Source organism: Salmo salar, chromosome ssa02, assembly GCF_905237065.1.
Source record: "Salmo salar chromosome ssa02, Ssal_v3.1, whole genome shotgun sequence".
NCBI classification, from domain to species: domain Eukaryota; kingdom Metazoa; phylum Chordata; class Actinopteri; order Salmoniformes; family Salmonidae; genus Salmo; species Salmo salar.
In genome coordinates, this window is record NC_059443.1 from 69,204,701 (window position 1) to 69,223,748 (window position 19,048).

Here is a 19,048-nt window from a genome sequence, read left to right on the forward strand (position 1 = left end):
TCTTATATAACACACACACACACACACACACACACACACACACACACACACACACACACACACACACACACACACACACACACACACACACACACACACACGTAGGCACACAAACACACACGCAAACACACACATACATACATACATACATACATACATACATACATACATACATAGAATTTATTTTGGGAGAGTATGGGAGAGGGACAGTGGGGTTCAAGACATGACGTACTAACACTGCCCTGGGGTCAGATCACTTTCTCAACATGACTAACCAATCAACCACTACTATTAATAAAATATTTCTTTGCTGTCCTCACGATCTACCTCACTATCTACCTCTTTACCTCACTCCCTCACTATCTACCTCTCTTCCTCACTATCTATCTCTCTACCTCACTCCCTCACTATCTACCTCTCTGTACCTCTCTCTCTCTACCTCTCTTCCTCACTATCTACCTCTCTCCCTCACTATCTACCTCTCTCCCTCACTATCTACCTCTCTACCTCTCTCCCTCACTATCTCCCTCTCTCAATCACTATCTACCTCTCTCCCTCACTATCTACCTCTCTACCCCGCTCCCTCACTATCTACCTCTCTACCTCTCTCCCTCACAATCTACCTCTCTCCCTCACTATCTACCTCTCTCCTTCACTCCCTCACTATCTACCTCTCTCCTTCACTCCCTCACTATCTACCTCTCTCTCTCTCCTCACTATCTACCTCTCTTCCTCAATATCTACATCTCTCCCTCACTATCTACCTCTCTACCTCACTCCCTCACTATCTACCTCTCTACCACTCTCCCTCACTATTTACCTCTCTCCCTCACTATCTACCTCTCTCCCTCATTATCTACCTCTCTACCTCACTCCCTCACTATCTACCTCTCTCCCTCATTATCTACTGCTCTCTACCTCACTCCCTCACTATCTACCTCCTCTCTACCTCTCTCTCTCTCTATCCTCTCTCCCTCTCCTTTATCTCCCTCTCTACCTCTCTCCCTCACTATCTCTACACCTCTCTACCTCACTATTTTTTACCTCTCTACCTCTCTCCCTCACTATCTCTCCTCTCTCCCTCACTATCTACCTCTCTATCTCACTCCCTCACTATCTACCTCACTACCTCACTACCTCCCTCTCTCCCTCACTATCTACCTCTCTACCTCTCTCTCTCCCTCACTATCTCCCTCTCTCCCTCACTATCTACCTCTACACCTCACTCCCTCACTATCTACCTCTTACCTCACTCCCTCACTATCTCACCTCTCAACCCCTCTCTCCCTCACTATCTACCTCTCTCTCTCACTCTCTACCTCTCTCCCTCACTATCTACCTCTCTACCTCACTCCGTCACTATCTACCTCTCTACCTCACTCCCTCACTATCTACCTCTCTACCTCTCTCCCTCTCTATCTACCTCTCTCTCTCACTCTCTACCTCTCTCCCTCACTATCTACCTCTCTCCCTCACTATCTACCTCTCTCCCTCACTATCTAATTCTCTACCTCTCTCCCTCACTATCTACCTCTCTACCTCACTATCTACCTCTCTCCCTCACTATCTACATCTCTCCCTCACTATCTACATCTCTCCCTCACTATCTACCTCTCTACCTCACTCCCTCACGTTCTACCTCTCTACCTCACTCACTCACTATCTACCTCTCTACCTCACTATCTCCCTCACTATCTACCTCTCTACCTCTCACCCTCACGATCTACCTCCCTACCTCTCACCCTCACTATCTGCCTATCTACCTCTCTACCTTTCTACCTCTCTACCTCTCTACCTCACTATCTACCTCTCTACCTCTTTCCCTCACTATCTACCTCTCTACCTCTTTCCCTTACTATCTACCTCTCTCCCTCACTATCTACCTCTCTATCTACCTCTCTCTCACTCACTATCTACCTCTCTCTCACTCTCTACCTCTCTCTCCCTCACTATCTACCTCTCTCTCCCTCACTATCTACCTCTCTCCCTCACTATCTACCTCTCTCTCACTCACTATCTATCTACCTCTCTCTCACTCTCTACCTCTCTCCCTCACTATCTACCTCTCTCTCACTCTCTACCTCTCTCCCTCACTATCTACCTCTCTCTCACTCACTATCTACCTCTCTCTCCTCACCTATCTACCTCTCTCTCTCACTCTCTACCTCTCTCCCTCCACTATCTCACGTCTCTCTCCCTCACTATCTACCTCTCTCTCTCTCACTGTCTACCTCTCTCCCTCACTATCTACCTCTCTACCTCTCTCTCACTCTCTCACTCTCTCCCTCACTCTTTACCTCTACCTCTCTCTCACTCTCTACCTCTCCCTCACTCTCTACCTCTCTTCCTCACTATCTACCTCTCTCCCTCACTATCTACCTCTCTCCCTCACTATCTACCTCTCTACCTCTCTATCTCCCTCTCTCAATCACTATCTACCTCTCTCCCTCACTATCTACTTCTCTACCCCGCTCCCTCACTATCTACCTCTCTCTCTCTCCCTCACAATCTACCTCTCTCCCTCACTATCTACCTCTCTCCCTCACTCCACTCACTATCTACCTCTCTCTCTCTCCCTCACTATCTACCTCTCTATCTACCTCACTCCCTCACTATCTACCTCTCTACCACTCTCCCTCACTATTTACCTCTCTACCTCTCTCCCTCACTATCTACCACTCTCCCTCACTATCTACCTCTCTCTACCTCTCTCTCTACCTCTCTCCCTCACTATCTCCCTCTCTACCTCTCTCCCTCACTATCTACCTCTCTACCTCACTATTTACCTCTCTACCTCTCTCCCTCACTATCTCCCTCTCTCCCTCACTATCTACCTCTCTACCTCACTATCTACCTCACTACCTCACTATCTCCCTCTCTCCCTCACTATCTACCTCTCTACCTCACTCCCTCACTATCTACCTCACTATCTCCCTCTCTCCCTCACTATCTACCTCTCTACCTCTCTCCCTCACTATCTCCCTCTCTCCCTCACTATCTACCTCTACACCTCACTCCCTCACTATCTACCTCTACCTCACTCCCTCACTATCTACCTCTCTACCTCTCTCCCTCACTATCTACCTCTCTCTCTCACTCTCTACCTCTCTCCCTCACTATCTACCTCTCTACCTCACTCCGTCACTATCTACCTCTCTACCTCAGTCCCTCACTATCTACCTCCCTCTCTCACTCTCTACCTCTCTCCCTCACTATCTACCTCTCTCCCTCACTATCTACCTCTCTCTCTCCCTCACTATCTAATTCTCTACCTCTCTCCCTCCTTTCTATCCTCTCTACCTCACTATCTACCTCTCTCCCTCACTACCTCACTATCTACCTCTCTACCACTCTCCCTCACTATTTACCTCTCTCCCTCACTATCTACCTCTCTCCCTCATTATCTACCTCTCTACCTCACTCCCTCACTATCTACCTCTCTCCCTCATTATCTACTGCTCTACCTCACTCCCTCACTATCTACCTCTCTCTACCTCTCTCTCTCTCTACCTCTCTACCTCACTATTTACCTCTCTACCTCTCTCCCTCACTATCTCCCTCTCTCCCTCACTATCTACCTCTCTATCTCACTCCCTCACTATCTACCTCACTACCTCACTACCTCCCTCTCTCCCTCACTATCTACCTCTCTACCTCTCTCTCTCCCTCACTATCTCCCTCTCTCCCTCACTATCTACCTCTACACCTCACTCCCTCACTATCTCCCTCACTATCTACCTCTCTACCTCTCTCCCTCACTATCTACCTCTCTCTCTCACTCTCTACCTCTCTCCCTCACTATCTACCTCTCTACCTCACTCCGTCACTATCTACCTCTCTACCTCACTCCCTCACTATCTACCTCTCTACCTCTCTCCCTCTCTATCTACCTCTCTCTCTCACTCTCTCCTTCACTCCCTCACTATCTACCTCTCTCCTTCACTCCCTCACTATCTACCTCTCTCTCTCTCCTCACTATCTACCTCTCTTCCTCAATATCTACATCTCTCCCTCACTATCTACCTCTCACCCTCCCTCACTCCCTTACTAATCAACCTCTCTACCACTCTCCCTCACTATTTACCTCTCTCCCTCACTATCTACCTCTCTCCCTCATTATCTACCTCTCTACCTCACTCCCTCACTATCTACCTCTCTCCCTCATTATCTACTGCTCTACCTCACTCCCTCACTATCTACCTCTCTCTACCTCTCTCTCTCTCTACCTCTCTCCCTCACTATCTCCCTCTCTACCTCTCTCCCTCACTATCTACCTCTCTACCTCACTATTTACCTCTCTACCTCTCTCCCTCACTATCTCCCTCTCTCCCTCACTATCTACCTCTCTATCTCACTCCCTCACTATCTACCTCACTACCTCACTACCTCCCTCTCTCCCTCACTATCTACCTCTCTACCTCTCTCTCTCCCTCACTATCTCCCTCTCTCCCTCACTATCTACCTCTACACCTCACTCCCTCACTATCTACCTCTACCTCACTCCCTCACTATCTACCTCCTCTACCTCTCTCCCCTCACTACTCTCCCTACCTCTCTCTCCACTCTCTACCTCTCTCCCCTCACTATCTACCTCTCTACCTCACTCCGTCACACTATCTACCTCTCTCTACCTCACTCTCCCTCACTATCTACCTCTCCTCTACCTCTCTCCTCTCTATCTACCTCTCCCTCTCTCACTCTCTCTACCTCCTCTCCCTCTCTATCTACCTCTCTCCCTCACTATCTACCTCTCTCCCTCACTATCTAATTCTCTACCTCTCTCCCTCACTATCTACCTCTCTACCTCACTATCTACCTCTCTCCCTCACTATCTACATCTCTCCCTCACTATCTACATCTCTCCCTCACTATCTACCTCTCTACCTCACTCCCTCACGTTCTACCTCTCTACCTCACTCACTCACTATCTACCTCTCTGCAACCTCACGCTATCTCCCCCACTATCTCACCTCTCCCACCTCTCTCACCCTCACGATCTACCTCCCTACCTCTCACCCTCACTATCTGCCTATCTACCTCTCTACCTTTCTACCTCTCTACCTCTCTACCTCACTATCTACCTCTCTACCTCTTTCCCTCACTATCTACCTCTCTCCCTCACTATCTACCTCTCTACCTCTTTCCCTTACTATCTACCTCTCTCCCTCACTATCTACCTCTCTATCTACCTCTCTCTCACTCACTATCTACCTCTCTCTCACTCTCTACCTCTCTCTCCCTCACTATCTACATCTCTCTCCCTCACTATCTACCTCTCTCTCACTCTCTACCTCTCTCCCTCACTATCTACCTCTCTCTCACTCTCTACCTCTCTCCCTCACTATCTACCTCTCTCTCACTCACTATCTACCTCTCTCTCACTCACTATCTACCTCTCTCTCACTCTCTACCTCTCTCCCTCACTATCTACGTCTCTCTCCCTCACTATCTACCTCTCTCTCTCTCACTGTCTACCTCTCTCCCTCACTATCTACCTCTCTACCTCTCTCTCACTCTCTCACTCTCTCCCTCTCTCCCTCACTCTTTACCTCTACCTCTCTCTCACTCTCTACCTCTCCCTCACTCTCTACCTCTCCCTCACTCTCTACCTCTCTTCCTCACTATCTACCTCTCTCCCTCACTATCTACCTCTCTCCCTCACTATCTACCTCTCTCCCTCACTATCTACCTCTCTACCTCGCTCCCTCACTATCTACCTCTCTCTCTCTCCCTCACAATCTAGCTCTCTCCCTCACTATCTACCTCTCTCCCTCACTCCCTCACTATCTACCTCTCTCTCTCTCCCTCACTATCTACCTCTCTATCTACCTCACTCCCTCACTATCTACCTCTCTACCACTCTCCCTCACTATTTACCTCTCTACCTCTCTCCCTCACTATCTCTCCCACTCTCCCTCTCTCTACCTCTCCTCACTCTCTCTCTCCTCTACTCCCCTCACTATCTCCCTCTCACCTCTCTCCCTCACTATCTACCTCTCTACCCCTATTTACCTCTCTACCTCTCTCCCTCACTATCTCCCTCTCTCCCTCACTATCTCCCTCTCTCCCTCACTATCTACCTCTCTACCTCACTATCTACCTCACTACCTCACTATCTCCCTCTCTCCCTCACTATCTACCTCTCTACCTCTCTCCCTCACTATCTCCCTCTCTCCCTCACTATCTACCTCTACCCTCACTCCCTCACTATCTACCTCTACCTCACTCCCCTCACTATCTACCTCTCTACCTCTCTCCCCTCTACTATCTACCTCTCTCTCTCTTCACTCTCTACCTCTCTCCCTCCACTATCTCACCTCTCTACCTCACTCCCATCACTATCTCCTACCTCCTCTACCTCAGTCCCTCACTATCTACCTCTCTCTCTCACTCTCTACCTCTCTCCCTCACTATCTACCTCTCTCCCTCACTATCTACCTCTCTCTCTCCCTCACTATCTAATTCTCTACCTCTCTCCCTCACTATCTACCTCTCTACCTCACTATCTACCTCTCTCCCTCACTACCTCTCTCCCTCACTATCTCCCTCTCTCCCTCACTATCTCCCTCTCTATCTACCTCTCTCCCTCACTATCTAATTCTCTACCTCTCTCCCTCACTATCTACCTCTCTACCTCACTATCTACCTCTCTCCCTCTCTACCTCTCTCCCTCACTATCTCCCTCTCTCCCTCACTATCTCCCTCTCTATCTACCTCTCTCCCTCACTATCTACCTCTCTACCTCACTCCCTCACTTTCTACCTCTCTACCTCACCCTCACTATCTACCTCCCTACCTCTCACCCTCACTATCTGCCTATCTACCTCTCTACCTCTCTACCTCTCTACCTTTCTACCTCTCTACCTCACTATCTACCTCTCTACCTCTTTCCCTCACTATCTACCTCTCTCCCTCACTATCTACCTCTCTACCTCTTTCCCTTACTGTCTACCTCTCTCTCTCCCTCACTATCTACCTCTCTCCCTCACTATCTACCTCTCTATCTCCCTCTCTCACTCACTATCTACCTCTCTCTCACTCTCTACCTCTCTCTCCCTCACTATCTACATCTCTCTCCCTCACTATCTACCTCTCTCTCACTCTCTACCTCTCTCCCTCACTATCTACCTCTCTCCCTCACTATCTCCCTCTCCTATCTACCTCTCTCCCTCACTACTCTACCCTCTCTACCTCACTCCCTCACTTTCTACCTCTCTACCTCACCCTCACTATCTACCTCCCTACCTCTCACCCTCACTATCTGCCTCACTATCTGCCTATCTACCTCTCTACCTCTCTACCTTTCTACCTCTCTACCTCACTATCTACCTCTCTACCTCTTTCCCTCACTATCTACCTCTCTCCCTCACTATCTACCTCTCTACCTCTTTCCCTTACTATCTACCTCTCTCTCTCCCTCACTATCTACCTCTCTCCCTCACTATCTACCTCTCTATCTCCCTCTCTCACTCACTATCTACCTCTCTCTCACTCTCTACCTCTCTCTCCCTCACTATCTACATCTCTCTCCCTCACTATCTACCTCTCCCTCACTATCTACCTCTCTCTCACTCTCTACCTCTCCCTCACTCACTATCTACCTCTCTCTCACTCACTATCTACCTCTCTCTCACTCTCTACCTCTCTCCCTCACTATCTACCTCTCTCTCCCTCACTATCTACCTCTCTCTCTCTCACTCTCTACCTCTCTCCCTCACTATCTACCTCTCTACCTCTCTCTCACTCTCTCCCTCTCTCCCTCACTCTTTACCTCTACCTCTCTCTCACTCTTTACCTCTCTCCCTCACTATCTACCTCTCTCTCCCTCACTATCTACCTCTCTCTCTCCCTCACTATCTACCTCTCTACCTCTCTCCCTCACTCTCACCTTTCTCTCTCCCCCTTCTCTTTCTCTCCTCTCTCTCTCTCTCTCTCTCTCCCCCTTCTCTCTCTTTCGCTCAAGGCTTCCACATGCTTCGGTTCTGCTGATGGCTAGCTGAATTTGGCTAGGTGACCCGAATGAGTGTGATCGCATACTCCCTCAAAATAGTCTGATTTAATCTTAGATAACTAGAATGAGTGTGATCGCTTACTCCCTCAAAATAGTCTGATTTAATCTAAGAAATCTAGTAATCAGAGAAAATACAGCTGACCTTGGTAGCCTGTTTCTACAGTCTGCTTAGTAGCCTGTTTCTACAGTCTGCTTCTTAGGCTGTTTCTGCAGTCTGCTTGTAAACCTGTTTCTGCAGTCTGCTTGGTAGCCTGTTTCTGCAGTCTGCTTGGTAGCCTGTTTCTGCAGTCTGCTTGGTATGCTGTTTCTGCAGTCTGCTTGATAACCTGTTTCTACACCCTCTCTACCTAGCTGGAAGGAATTGGTATAAAATGGTTTATTTACATAATATATACACTACCGTTCAAAAATTTGGGGTCATTTAGAAATGTCCTTGTTTTTTTTGTCCAGTAAAATATCAAATTGATCATAAATACAGTGTAGACATTAACGTTAATGTTGTAAATGACTATTGTATATTTATTGAATGGAATATCTACATAGGCGTACAGAGGCCAATTATCAGCAACCATCACTTCTGTGTTCCAATGGCATGTTGTGTTAGCTAATCCAAGGTTATCATTTTAAAAGGCTAATTGATCATTAGAAAACCCTTTGCAATTATATTAGCACAGCTGAAAACTTTAGTTCTGATTAAAGAAGCAATAAAACTGGCCTTCTTTAGACTCGTTGAGTATCTGGAGCATCAGCATTTGTGGGTTCGATTACAGGCTCAAAATGGGCAGAAACAAAGAACTTTATTCTGAAATAAAAGCTGCAGAAACGCTGTGTACTACTCTCGTCACAGAACAGCGCTAACTGCCTCTAATCAGAATAGAAAGAGGAGTGGAAGGCCCCGGTGCACAACTGAGTAAGAGGACAAATACATTAGTGTCTAGTTTGAGAAACAGAAGCCTCACAAGTTCTGGACATACTCAACTCTCCCTCTATCCCTCTCTACCTGTCTTCTTTATCTCTCCCTCTCTACTCTACCTGTCTCCTTTATCTCTCCCTCCATCTCCCTCTGTCAATCTGTATCTCTCTCCCCATCTCCCTCTGTCAATCTGTATCTCTCTATCCTTTATCTCTCCCTCAATCTCTTTAAAAGGCTCCCCCTCTCTCACTTCCCCTCATCCTTGCTTCGTCCTTCCTCTCATCTTCCTCAGACTATATTTATCAGTCTTTCTCCCCAGCTGCTGGCAACCAAGGCCAGATCCATCTCTCTGTGGCTGCTCACTGTCAAAGGTGTGTGTGTGTGTGTGTGTGTGTGTGTGTGTGTGTGTGTGTGTGTGTGTGTGTGTGTGTGTGTGTGTGTGTGTGTAATATCCCAGACATACTCCCTATGACACAACGAGGGAGTCAAAAGCCTGGGCCACAGCCGTCTGTCTGTCTCTCTCCCCACCTCTTTTTCTCTCCCTCTCTCTCTCCATATTGGTTGACCCCCCCTGTTCCTCCTGTTCTGTTCTCTCTGTTTCCCTCCCTCCCTGTCTCCCCCATTCCTTCTCTCTGTTCATCATGCTGTTTCCCCCTCTATTGCATTACCCTGCATCAGCACTTTCCTGAAGTGTGGACAGGCTACAGAGAGAGGGGGAAAAGGAGAGAGGGAGGCAGAGAGACAGTTAAATAGGCGAAACAGTAACGTAAGTCTGTCTGTGTTAAATAAGGAGACGACGGACCAACGGAAGGATAGAGGGTTAATCAAGGGCAAGGCAGAGACAGAAAGACAGATAGACAGAGTCAACTCATTCTAGAGAGAGAGAGAAGTGAAAGCAGCTCAGTTTTAAATGGTCCAAGTGCTTTTCAGCCGCAGGTGGAGCGTTACACCCTATGACAGGTGCGATATGGGTTACAACTCAGTGTGTACATTGTGAGCGTGTCTGAGGCTATGCCCTATGGTTTCATATTTTAGTGGACATGTCTGGATTACAATACAAAGCCAAAGCAAATAACATGCCACACACAGTCTGTCTACTGGGAACACTCGACCGACACGCCTTTCGGGATGTTGAAACTCCGTTACCTTGGTAACATGGAGACCTCCAGAGGGGATGAAGGGAAGAAGAAAGGAGAGAGAGAGAGAGAGATCTTGAAGTACAGTATGAGATTGATGCAGCCTACATTGACTGACTGACTGACACACACACACACACACACACACACACACACACACACACACACACACTAGCTTTTATGGTGTTGCATACTATGTTTAGTACGGGTGTCACGTCCTGACCAGTAAAGGGGTTATTTGTTATTGTAGTTTGGTCAGGACGTGGCAGGGGGTGTTTGTTTTATGTGGTTCGGGGTTTGTTGAGCTATGGTATTATATAAGAGGGGTGTTTGTTTAGAGTGTTCCGGGGTTTTTGGTCTATGTTCTAGGTTAGTGTTCAGTCTAGTTTTCTACTTCTATGTTTAGGGTTTGTTGATTGACCTTCAATTGGAGGCAGCTGTCCCTCGTTGCCTCTGATTGAAGGTCCTATGTATAGGGGTGTTTTTGTAATGGGATTTGTGGGTAGTTGTCTCCTGTTTTGTGTCTGTGCACATGACAGGACTGTTTAGTGTCGTTCATTTTTTTGTATACGTGATTTGTTTGTTTTTTCCTTCTTTTAAATTAATAAAGAAGATGAGTATACACGTTCCCGTTGCACCTTGGTCCAATCCTTACAATGCCCGTTACAACGGGCCCTAAAATCCATACTTCATAATCACATAACACCATCTACTAAGGAGTTGGAAAACGTCTAGTTAGAACTGTACACTCTTAGAAAAGAAGGGTTCCCAAGAGAGTTCTTTGGTGTACCTCTAGGATACCTTTTTTTGTTCCAAAAAGGGTTATCCTTTCCAAAGGGTTCTACATGGAACCCAAAAAGAGTTCTACCTGAAACAAAATGGTTCTACCTGGAACCAAAACAGTTGATTAATAGGGGTTCTCCTATAAGGGACACTGTAAGAACCCTTTAAGGTTCTACACAGCACCTTTATTTCTAAGAGTGTTCCATTTAAAACATCCTGGGACATAATCTATTGAACACCTCTTAGGTTTTACATTATAACATGTTCTTCTGTAGTAGAATATATTTAGGAATGGTTCCATGGGGCCTTCTCTCCTTTTCTGGGTGTGAAATAATAGTGAACCCCGGCAGAATGTCCTCACCTCTCTCAATTTTTGTTGGTTTACTATTCTAGTGAGGACTTCTGGTACTAAAAAGTATAGTAAAACGTACACACACACAGACAGACAGACACAGACACAGACACACACACACACACACACAGAGCAACTGATGTGACCTTGGTGTTAAATACACACTTGGATGTCTGAAGCTTGGAACAGCCAAGTTATGGGCCTAGTGTGTGTGTCTATTATGGGCTTCACCACTTGTGTCCAAATACATATCTACATTTCATCACGGGAGATTTGACACACACAAACACACACACACTCGGTTTCAAAGTGTCCGTGTAGTCAGTCGGCACATCAGTATGAGAATAGAGAGGGAATCGATATGTCCTCTGTCATCTCTTTAAATGCCGATATTGGCAAGGGGATATAAGCATGCACGCACGCATACACACACACACTCACACATACATGCACACGCATACACACACACACACACACGCACACGCATACATACACTGAGTGTACAAAACAATAAGGACACCTTCCTAATATTGAAGTGTTCCACAGGGATGCTGGCCCATGTTGACTCCAATGCTTCCCACAGTTGTGTCAAGTTGGCTGAATGTCCTTTTGGTGGTGGACCATTCTTGATACACACGGGAAACTGTTGAGCGTGAAAAACCCAGCAGCGTTGCAGTTCTTGACACAAACCGGTGCACCTGGCACCTACTACCATACTCTGTTCAAAGGCACTTCAATATTTGGTCTTTCCCATAATCACTCTGAATGGCACACATGCACAATCCATGTCTCAATTGAAAAAAAATGATCATATTAAAAATGATTATTTAACATGTCTCGTCTCCTTCATCTACACTGATTGAAGTGGATTTAACAAGCGACAGGGATCATAACTTTCACCTGGTGTCCTTAATGTTTTGTACATTCAGTGTACACTGCTGACTGTTCCCTCTACAAGATGCCTGCCCCCCTCTCTCTTTCTCCCCCCTCTCTCTTTCTCTTTCCACTCTCTCTCCCCCCCTCTCTTTCCCTCTCACCCTCTCCCCACTCTCCTCTTTCTCCCCATCTCTCTCTTTCCCCTCATCTCTCTTTCTCTCCCCCTCTCTCTTTCTCTCCCCTCTCTCTTTCTCTCCCCCTCTCCTTTCCCCCTCTCCTTTTCTCTATGAAAGGGCAATATTATGGTTATGCGTCTCACATGGCAATTATTCCCTATTTAAGTGTACTACTTTTGACCAGAACCCATATATTAACCAATGGGAAAATTTCATCGCATACTCCTCACTTCCTCTCTCTTCGTCTCCTACTCAAAAACCCATTGGATGGGTCCCTACCCTCTGACCTTCTCCTCCAATGGGTTTTGAGAAAGGAGACGAGAGAGGGATGTGTAGGAGTAATGCAACGAGATCTGCCCTATGTAATGTTCACCTAATGCCCTCCTCTACTACTCCTCTTATACCCGCTCCTACCCTGTTCTACCCTTTTACTACTCTCTCTACCCCTGTTATACCCTTTGCTACTCTCCCTTACCCTGTTCTACCCTTTACTGCTCTCTTCGCTGACATGTAGTGAAAAGGAATCGACTTTACATGTTGCAACTGGGCCAAAGGCCTCAGATTAGATGGTTTTGCAAGGGCTGCGTAAAAATGATCTTCAATGGTTCCTTTCCTCCTCACCCTTCCTTTATAATGACGGCTGATTTAAGAACAGGTGCAAGGCTAAGCATTCTATCTGCAGAAAACAGAAGACATTTACAACATACATGGTCCATTTATTAATTAGTGGCTATTTTACTCTGCCTGTCGCTTGATTGTACAATGCCTGATGTTTCCAGTTGCATTGTAATTGACATACTTTTCAAGCATAAACGAACCTACACAATAGTGAGAGAGGGATATATATATATATATATATATATATTTTAACCTAGCAAGTTTACATCTGCATCATGACCATTTAGTATATTTTATTTGATTTGATTCTCTGTTAAGAGGCTCGACAACAACAAGACAACTGTTTCCCTCCCCATTCACCTCAGCAAACTTCAGAAACGGGCGCTGCGTGTAGCCTAATCATTTTGGGGAACTTGATTTTCGCTTCCTGATTGCACACGTCCCGCTCTGTCGCCTGTTTGCGCCTACTAATCGCGTTCGTTCCGCTCCGTGAAACCGCGGTGCGAGTCTGTAGCAGATTTTCACTTCAGGTTTCTGTTAATCGAAGGAGGGTTGAAGTGAGGTGCGACTGCACTGTGTTCTGATAAATCTATCAGAAAGTTTCATTCTTCAATCGGCCCGGTCTCCATCAACATGTCGTCGCTGCCCAAGCAACTACGAGACGAGAGGTGAGTTATGAGGCCAGTGGTGACAGCGGTTGTTGAAGGCAGCACAGGACTATTATGGAATGTTAACTTCTGCATCCAGCACTGTTGTTATTGTGTATTTATGTAACCCTTATTTTACCAGTTAAATTGACTGAGGTGAGAAGAGGAGGGGGGATGAATGAGCCAATTGGAAACTGGGGATGATTAGGTGGCTGTGATGGGATGAGGGCCAGATTGGGCATTTAGCCAGTAACTAGGCAGTAGAATAGTAACAGCGAAGATATGTCCCCTTTTATCTGTGGTAGTAGCCTGTTCTTCTAAAGTCTGTTCTGCGCGTTTCCAATCTTTCTACAATAGTCATCTGTCACGAGTGTGAATTTGAAACTAAACTAAATTCCATAACAGTCACCAGAGTGGCTCGTTTTGCAACATTCCCCCTACATAAATGCGTGTGTGTACGCTATGGCGCGTGTTTCCTCGCATCACAGGTGCTATGTGTGTGTGAGCGAGAGAGTTCTCGGTGCCACGAAGCCCTGCAATTGAATCTCCACCAAACCTGTCTGATATGTTGCGGAAGTTATATAACCCCCAGGGTTCAATCCCAATCCATGGTTGACTATATTAGTGACGCCATACAGCACGTCTTGAAGCTGAACGTCACCTAAGCGTTTGTTTACGTCTGAGTTCACCTCTTCCTTCTCTCCTCCTTCCTTCTCTCGCTCAGTGATTTTGACCAGCTTCTCGCACGACATTCCCATCAGTGCCACCATCGCAGACATTGAGGAGAAAAAGGGCTTCATCTACTATTACGTAAAGTATGTCTCTGTATGCGTAGTTACACAGGACACTGACCACGATAACGACACTAGTGAGAATGGTGAGAACGTTTTAAACGCTAAAAAATGGTGTGAAAAGCATCTCAAAAGCTCATGTAAGAATTCTCTCTCCCGTCTTCCCTCCCTCCCTCCCTCCTCCCACTCTCCTCCTCTGCTCCGCCCTCTCTCTCTCCCCCCTCCTCCTCCCCCACCCTCTCTCCCGGCAGCGTTTTGTGATGGAGGTCAGGACCAGAGGTGGTAGTAAGTACCTGATCTACCGGAGGTACAGCCAGTTCTTCAACCTGCACAGTGAGCTGGAGCTGAAGTATTCACCTGGAGACCAGGACATATCTGGACCTAACACCTGCAGGCTGCCCACCCTGCCTGGTGAGAGGTGGCTGGGGGGTGGAGGGGAGGGGTGGTGTGTGTGTGTGTGCACGTTATATGCGCTTTTGCACATATACATAGTATGTGTATGCCGTTGGGTGTGTCCTTGTACATGAATGTTCGGTATGCGTTACATAAAAATATAATTCACCCTGTCATAGTACCCTTCTCTCCTGGAGGTAAGAATACCTGGCCTTGTGTAAAACACACCATATCAGATAGACCAGGACTCCTATTCCCTCTCTGTATTAACACCATATCAGATAGACCAGGACTCCTATTCCCTCTCTGTATTAACACCATATCAGATAGACCAGGATTCCTATTCCCTCTCTGTGTTAACACCATATCAGATAGACCAGGACTCCTATTCCCTCTCTGTATTAACACCATATCAGATAGACCAGGACTCCTATTCCCTCTCTGTATTAACACCATATCAGATAGACCAGGACTCCTATTCCCTCTCTGTATTAACACCATATCAGATAGACCAGGACTCCTATTCCCTCTCTGTATTACTGGATATTATGAAGACGTCAGTCAGTCCAAACACTTTTACTTTATTCAGCATTTACACACACACACACACACACACACACACACACACACACACACACACACACACACACCTGCAGGACAACTAGGCCCAACTGAAGGTCACCTAGAACTTCTAGCTGAATATAATGAAGAACATTTAGAACACTCCCCTGAAGTTCTTCTGTGCTCCAATTGTAACGTTCTACATTAGATTCAGCCTTGGCTATTTCCCTCTGCTGCTAAAACTCATTTAGAGGGAGAGAAAGAGAGGGGAGGGGAGGAGGGAGGGATGGAGAGAGGGAGAGAGATGGAAAGAGGACAGAGAGAGAGAGAGTGGGGGGGAGATGGAAAGAAGACAGATTGAGAGAGAGAGCGAGGGGGGGTAGAGGGAGGGAAAGAAGACAGATTGAGGGAGGGAGGGAGGGAGGGAGGGAGGGAGGGAAAACTAAAACTAATTTAGCCCCATCTAATGACTGTGATCATCTCTATCTTCCCACCATCTCTTTCCCTCTGGCTCCATCTCGCTCTGTCTCTCTCCATCTCTTTCCCTCTGGCTCCATCTCGCTCTGACTCTCTCCATCTCTTTCCCTCTGGCTCCAACTCGCTCTGTCTCTCTCCATCTCTCGCCCTCTGGCTCCAACTCGCTCTGTCTCTCTCCATCTCTCGCCCTCTGGCTCCATCTCGCTCTGACTCTCTCCATCTCTTTCCCTCTGGCTCCATCTCGCTCTGACTCTCTCCATCTCTTTCCCTCTGGCTCCAACTCGCTCTGTCTCTCTCCATCTCTCGCCCTCTGGCTCCAACTCGCTTTCTGTCTCTCTCTCCATCTCTCGCCCTCTGGCTCCATCTCGCTCTCACTCTCTCCATCTCTTTCCTCTGGCTCCATCTCTGCTCTGACTCTCTCCATCTCTTTCCCTCTGGCTCCAACTCGCTCTGTCTCTCTCCATCTCTCGCCCTCTGGCTCCATCTCGCTCTGTCTCTCTCCATCTCTTTCCCTCTGGCTCCAACTCGCTCTGTCTCTCTCCATCTCTCGCCCTCTGGCTCCATCTCGCTCTGTCTCTCTCCATCTCTCGCCCTCTGGCTCCATCTCGCTCTGTCTCTCTCCATCTCTCTCCGTCTATCTCTGTCTCTCTCCGTCTCTTTCCCTCTGACTCCATCTCTCTCTGTCTCTCTCCTCCCTCCATCTCTCTCCATCTCTTTCCCTCTGGCTCCATCTCTTTCTGTCTCTCTCCCTCCCTCCATCACTCATTCTCTGGTTCCATCTCTCTTTTCTTTTCATTTGAATGGAGATAGAGAGAACTGATGATTAGTTCCATGATCATCATTAAGCCAATGTCTACATTTAAAAGCCGGCCGTTCGGGAGCTTAAACGGCACGTGGCCAAGTGTGTGTGTGTGTGTGTGTGTGTGTGAGAGTGAGAGTGAGAGAGAGAGAGAGAGAGAGAGAAAGTTCACTGACAGTCCTCTACTGTAACTCTCTCTCTGGACTTTAGAGTCTTCATCTCCATTATGTTACTGTGAGAGTACAGAACAGAACATTGAGAGAGAGAGGGGGTTGGGGGGTGAAGGAAAGAGGGAAGGGTGGAGAGGAGAGGAGAGAGAGAAAAAGTTAGTGAGTGATGGATGGAGGGAAACATAGATGGATGGGAGAGAGATCAAGAGAAGGAAAGAGGGGAGAGAGAGAGAGAGAGCACAAGAGAATCCTTGTTTTCTAGTGTACACCTGCAGAGAGACACTAATTATTCTGTAAAACAGGTATTCACTCTTGGCAGAAATCCAACTGTTTGGCCACAGACAGAAAGATAGAGAGAAAAGAGATGAGAGACAGACATATAGAGAAGGAGAGAGACAGACATATAGAGAAGGAGAGAGACAGAGCGAGATGGAGCCAGAGGGCGAGAGATGGAGAGAGACAGAGCGAGTTGGAGCCAGAGGGAAAGAGATGGAGAGAGTCAGAGCGAGATGGAGCCAGAGGGAAAGAGATGGAGAGAGACAGAGCGAGATGGAGCCAGAGGGAAAGAGATGGAGAGAGACAGAGCGAGATGGAGCCAGAGGGCGAGAGATGGAGAGAGTCAGAGCGAGTTGGAGCCAGAGGGAAAGAGATGGAGAGAGACAGAGCGAGATGGAGCCAGAGGGAAAGAGATGGTGGGAAGATAGAGATGATCACAGTCATTAGATGGGGCTAAATTAGTTTTAGTTTTCCCTCCTCCCTCCCTCCCTCCCTCCCTCCCTCCCTCCCTCCCTCCCTCCCTCCCTCCCTCCCTCCCTCAATCTGTCTTCTTTCCCTCCCTCTACCCCCCCTCGCTCTCTCTCTCAATCTGTCTTCTTTCCATCTCCCCCCCTCTCTCTCTCTCTTGTCCTCTTTCCATCTCTCTCCCTCTCTCCATCCCTCCTCCTCCCCCCCTCTCTTTCTCTCCCTCTAAATGAGTTTTAGCAGCAGAGGGAAATAGCCAAGGCTGAATCTAATGTAGAACGTTACAATTGGAGCACAGAAGAAACTTCAGGGGAGTGTTTCTAAATGTTCTTCCATTATATTCAGCTAGAAGTTCTAGGTGACCTTCAGTTGGGCCTAGTTGTCCTGCAGGTGTGTGTGTGTGTGTGTGTGTGTGTGTGTGTGTGTGTGTGTGTGTGTGTGTGTGTGTGTGTGTGTGTGTGTGTGTGTGTGTGTGTGTGTGTGTGTGTGTGTGTGTGTGTGTGTGTGTGTGTGTGTGTGTGTGTGTGTGTGTGCTTTGACTATCTCAGATAGCCGTTGGTTGGACAGTCATTCAACTACAGTCTTTGTTTATTTGTATTGTACTGTCAGGCTGTGTCCCAATGGCACCCTATTTACTGGCACCCTATTTCCCTATGTAGTGCACTTCTTTAGACCAGGGCACATAGTGGCTATATGGGGAATAGGGTGTCATATGGAACACACGCTACAGATGTTGACTCTTAATTTGAGCCAGTTTACTACAGCAGGAAAATAATCCTGCAGCAACAAGAAATGTAAGTTATAATGTGGATTATGATTCATGGACATTTTTGTAGGGGTTGATACATTTTTCATTAGGGAAAATCAAGTGTGACATATTAAAGTGAAAATTACAAACTTTAGAGGCCTTTTTAAACCTCGAATACACTACAAGTTTTCATTCCCTGCTGTGCATGAAAATTCTCAGCGACAAAAGAGTGATCAAATGAAGATCCTACATCTGTAGCCTGTGGGATGTTTCATTAACATATCATCAACTCTGATGAGAAATGCAATTATAATGTCATTATGTTGTTGATATTTATGCAACCAACCAAAGGCAATACTGTCAACCTTGAAATGAGTTATTTCAGATTGATCGATTTCCAGAAAGGAAGAGTTTTAGTTATTGGTTGGTCTTGTTGGAGGGGAAAAACGTTGAAAGGTTATCCATGGTGTGTGTCTTTGTGTCTCTAGGTAAAGTGTTCATTGGCAATAAGAAGGAGATTGCAGAGAATAGAATTCCAGAACTCAACACTTATATGAAGGTAAGCCATACGGAAAATATACACAGAGTGAAAACTATGATCCCTTATTGATGTCACCTGTTAAATCCACTTCAGTGTAGATGAAGGGGAGGAGACAGGTTATAGATGGATTTTTAAGCCTTGAGACAATTGAGACATGGATTGTGTATGTTTCTCATTCAGAGCGATTATGGGCAAGACAAAAGATTGAAGTACCTTTGAACGGGGTACAGTATTATGAGCCAGGCACACTGGTTTGTGTCAAGAACTGCAACGCTGCTGTTTTTTTTACGCTCAACAGTTTCCCGTTGTGTATAA

At 46.9% G+C, this 19,048-nt stretch overlaps 1 protein-coding gene across 1 annotated transcript in view; it reads left to right on the forward strand.

The window, feature by feature from the left end:
* The first annotated feature begins 13,289 nt into the window (after positions 1-13,289).
* Positions 13,290-19,048, forward strand: part of LOC106591388 (neutrophil cytosol factor 4-like) — a 7,972-nt gene continuing 2,213 nt past the window's right edge. Inside the window, 5 exon segments of the mRNA XM_045708862.1 lie at positions 13,290-13,533; positions 14,237-14,252; positions 14,254-14,322; positions 14,555-14,714; positions 18,681-18,751. Coding sequence (XP_045564818.1) covers positions 13,499-13,533; positions 14,237-14,252; positions 14,254-14,322; positions 14,555-14,714; positions 18,681-18,751 — 351 coding nt within the window. The 5' untranslated portion in view covers positions 13,290-13,498.